General features: G+C 38.4%; 1 protein-coding gene across 1 annotated transcript in view; it reads right to left on the reverse strand.

Moving 5' to 3' along the window:
- The window catches only part of LOC108787500, a 176,851-nt gene that overhangs the window by 153,703 nt on the left and 18,585 nt on the right, over positions 1 to 4,563 (reverse strand). The window contains exons 6-8 of the mRNA XM_018557073.1: positions 3,920 to 4,072; positions 2,380 to 2,462; positions 201 to 348 (exon numbers count right to left, since the gene is read on the reverse strand). Of these exons, the coding sequence (XP_018412575.1) occupies positions 201 to 348; positions 2,380 to 2,462; positions 3,920 to 4,072 (384 nt within the window). The remainder of the gene's footprint in view (positions 1 to 200; positions 349 to 2,379; positions 2,463 to 3,919; positions 4,073 to 4,563) is intronic.

Genomic DNA, 4,563 nt, shown 5'->3' on the forward strand with positions numbered 1-4,563 from the left:
CATACAGTGGGGCAAAAAAGTATTTAGTCAGCCACCAATTGTGCAAGTTCTCCCACTTAAAAAGATGAGAGAGGCCTGTAATTGGCATCATAGGTAGACCTCAACTATGAGAGACAAAATGAGAAAACAAATCCAGATATATGAGTGTGATAGGCCCGCTTTAGTCTGACAAATAAATGTTGGGCTCCAATATTTCTTACCTGGTTTCCATTAATGTTGTAGTTATGCTTGATTGAGTAAACCTTAGCAACAGAAAAGGCCACAGCAAATCCAACAATAGCAATAGAAAAAGAATTAGCAATGCAAGCTTGAAAAACAGGTATACTTGGTGCTGTAGGTGGCTGAAAGCTGTGGAGAAGTGACATTGTTAGCATGTCATTGTGTTTCTAAGTGGAAGTCTTATATTTTATTTATGGGCTCATTTATTTTCTTCTGAGATTTTATTTATTTTACACACATAGTTGGAAAGCGAGCAACCATGTTAACATTAATAAATGGGAAATCTCTTTAAATATACAGTATATTGTATTAATGTCCAGTGAAAAAAAGTGAATGATTTGTAATAAGTAGACCAAAAAAGGTTATAATTTAGGAAATTACAGCTTGAACATTATTGGTTACTTTGGGGAACACATGCAATCCATTGTTAGCCTGCTGGGTATTCTGCTTTAGTTGGCCATTGGCATGCCTACAGGTGGCCATACACTGTGCGAATTTCGGCTGGCTTTTGATGAACCCCAATCAGCTGATTGAAGGAGCCAGTTGGAAAATCAGCTTCCGGCTCTGTTCGGGTACTCCGGTGGATGCTGTCAGAATACAATAAAGACAGCAGGAGATTCCTTGATCAAAGCTCGTAAGCGTTGATGGAGGAATCTGTAATATTTTCTTTGTTTAGCCCTCGGGTTGAATGAAGAAAATATTACAGTGTATGGTCAGCTTATCAGATCTAGAAAATAGGCACCCCAAGGCCAACTGATGCAGTGTATCTGGCAGGCTAATAATAATGTTGCTGATAATTACAAAACAATGGCTTTGTAATTTAATGGCAGTTTAATACAAAATAATTGCCTAAACACTGTATACAGTGAAATGCAATGCCTAACATACTGCAATAAAGATTTAGGGTTTACATACACTTATATTTTTACTTTAACATATTAGCCTAGTATAGTTATACAATACTTTTAGTATGCAAATACTAACACACCATCCGTGATTGAGAGCTTGTTCCTGTGTACTGCTTCATCTTAGCCATTGCTATTGCCCAGTAAGGCTGCCTATCACAATGATTGGCTAACACAGGGGCTTAAGAGGTTACAGTGATTGGGGCCTTACAAATAGAAAGCAGGGCATCAGAAGTTCTTGAAAGGAGAAGTCTTCAGGAATTCCTAAAAGTGTCTGCTATGTAATGCCAATAGTAGTTTTGTTGTAATGCAGGTAGTTTTGTTTTAATTCAGCTATGCTTAAATATTAAAAAATATCTCCGTAAATGTATAGTATACGTTTGTAATGTATACACATAAAGGATCATACAAAGACCACACTGCAACCACACAACATATGACTATAAGGCTATGAGTATGTTGTTATGATAAACATAAAAGCAAATTAACATCTTTTGAAGGATTACGGGGAAACAATCTGTGAAGGTTATTCTATACTCCCCTTTCCCAGCTACAAACTTCTGCTATTCCTGTGACATTTTCAAAGCTTTTCCATGCCATATGGGGTATGTTGGGGAAATCTTTAGATGTGTCTGCTTAAAGGAGAAGTATGAGGTGAGTGAAAAATCACTCAGCCTCATAGTTCTAGCCTACCTGTGACAATGAGACTGTCACAGGTCGGCTCAATAGATCGGGAAGTGAGTTAACACATATTGTCGCGCGCTCACTTCTCGATCTATCCCTGCAGAGAGCCGTGACTGTCACTCACGGCTCCCTGCGGGGATTCCCCCCTCCCTTGTCCGATCCTCCAGCGCTGACTGGCAGAACGGACGGGGAAGGGGGCGGGTACAGCTGGCTCTGCCTCTAGATAGGCAGAGCCAGCTGTGAATCACGCAGCTGGGTGGATCTTGACATACGTCCCGGCTGCGGCGTCTCAGTATACCGCGAGCTGTAGCGGGAGGACGCTTTGGGTGACGGGAGGATGCTAGTTTGTGTCCTCCCGTTACCCTTAGGAGAACTATGGGGAAAAGCACTGACCCCATAGTTCTCCTTTAAGGAGTTGCGATGGGGCAACCATGTTTATGTGTTTGACAGACGTCTGCGGAATTACTATAGGGAATTTTTTTTTTAAATGAAAGATGATATATCTGTCAGAAAAAGAAATGTAAACATTTTATATTATAAATATTTTTTTAAAAAACAGTTAGACTCTTACCCTTTTTGTATTGTTCCTACAATAGTAACATTGTATTTGACTTTAAAATTAAATGCATAGGACACACCAGCAGCAATAATTGTCTGCAAACATAGGGAAAAAAAACAAAAAAACAATATTTGAAAAAAGTGCATAATAAATTATATTTAGAAAACCAAATATACATAACACTGCAGATTATATTTCTATGCATATGGCTTTTGCTGTACATGACTGTGTGGAAACACCAGGTATGCTAGCTTGCTCCATGATAGTTTTATTACTTAAAATGTAGGCCAAGGCAAACTTTACAAAAAAAAATTAAGTACATCTCTGGAATACATGCATATTTCCACATTTTATCCATTTAAACACAATACAGGTATGGACAAATAACTCTTAATATGCCAGAAATATAGGGGTTCTATTATAGACATTATATGCCGAGCAAATGCCATTCACATGGCACTAGCGCCCTTAAATGGCACTGACAAATATAGGAAATTCCTATACTCATCAGCTCCATCTAGGGGCGCTAGTGCTGTGGGAACAGCAGGCACCAAGAGTAACCTTTACAAATTAACCCTGTAGTTAGCTCCTACCCTCCTCTTTAACATTACAACACAGGTCTGAATTCATAAGCAAAGTGTCAGCCCTCCATATTTCATTTCTGGTGGATTACAAAGAACACAGACTTCTCATCTACTCCCACCTCCGTTGCTCATCTCCATAACATAACCCCTCCCTGTGCATTGGCAGAGAGCACAGGAAGTTACCAGCTCACACAATTTCACACAAAATCAGCAAGAAATGTTTTTGCACTTATCACACAGAAAGAACAAAACACATTCCATGGTGTAGTTTGCAGACCAAAATGGAGCAGATAAGAGAAGTTCCTCATCAGAGTTTACATACACTTTAAGCTTCTGTTTCCTTATTTAGGGTCTGTTCACACCAGCAAGCCAAGTTTAATGCACGACTGCTGGTGTGCACTGACAGGTAACATGCTGATCGCCAAACCCGGTGCATTGTACTGTTTCCTTTTTTTGTTCTTTCTTTTTGCCTTTATCACAAATGACATTTCATAAGTTCTATTGGCCACATTGCAGTGCAATGCAGTTGCAACACACTGCACTGAAAAAAGTAGTGCATGCAGAACTTTTATTTGGTGCACACCACCACAGTGCAGAGCAGCGTAGTCAAGTTAGACTGCTTGGTCCTGATTTGGACCACAGAACACCTCCCCTCTTCAAAACATAAGGGGAGGTGTTTTGTAGATCACATAGGTGCACTGGGCAGGGTAGATAAGACTTCTTGGGAAAACACTGCAGAGTGTATAGGACAGCACTCGTTTTCTGACAGAAATCTGCAGGGTTGTTTTTGCATTATAGATTAAATACTGTATAACAAAAGACTTTGAATGGTAAATTTAACAGACCAAAAGGGAGCAACTAAGAGAAGTTCATTATTAAGGTTTACATGCTTTAACTTCCTCATACTTGTACTGCCCATTCTTTATGCGACATTCATTTCATAACTAATACTGATAAATTGGACTTACCATAATGATCTCTATAGGGATTGGCACACGTAATTTCGACTTGTAGCGGGCATTAAGTTCTTTCACAATGTAAACACAAATCATTATTATTATTGCTATGACAAGATCAGCGATATTGGTTTTTGTGATTTGGGAAAAGATACTCTTCAATGCCTACAAAGGTCAGTAAATAAAATAGTTAATCATCTAGAAAAGAGCACAAAGACTAGATGTAGACAGTCATAAAACATTGTATAAACTGTATGCCAGTTTGAATTAATGCCGAAAGAGCATCAGAATAATATGTTCTTACCAACTGATAAACATTACCTCTTCATTGGTTTTCATATCTACCCACTTCCCCCTCTTTTTAAAATAAATGATTGTCACTTACCTTCTAGCAGGTAAAAACCCTAGATATGAGTGACTGGGAAGTGCTCTAAATTATATAGGCACCAGTTCATTACAATTATAATAAAGCTGGCACATTAGGAGTAAGGATAACCTTTCATTTATCCCAAGTTTCAACTACTCTGGACCTGTTCTGGTAGTAAAAAATGGTCCCTCATTTTATATTTTTATTTATTTAAAGTAAGATAGCACAGACAGGGAAAAGTAAAATAAACATTTTTAAGTGACATTAAGTGACAAGCAAAATAAATGAC

This window comes from Nanorana parkeri, unplaced genomic scaffold (genome assembly GCF_000935625.1).
Source record: "Nanorana parkeri isolate BGI_ZX_2015 unplaced genomic scaffold, ASM93562v1 scaffold265, whole genome shotgun sequence".
In the NCBI taxonomy this organism is placed as follows: Eukaryota; Metazoa; Chordata; class Amphibia; order Anura; family Dicroglossidae; genus Nanorana; species Nanorana parkeri.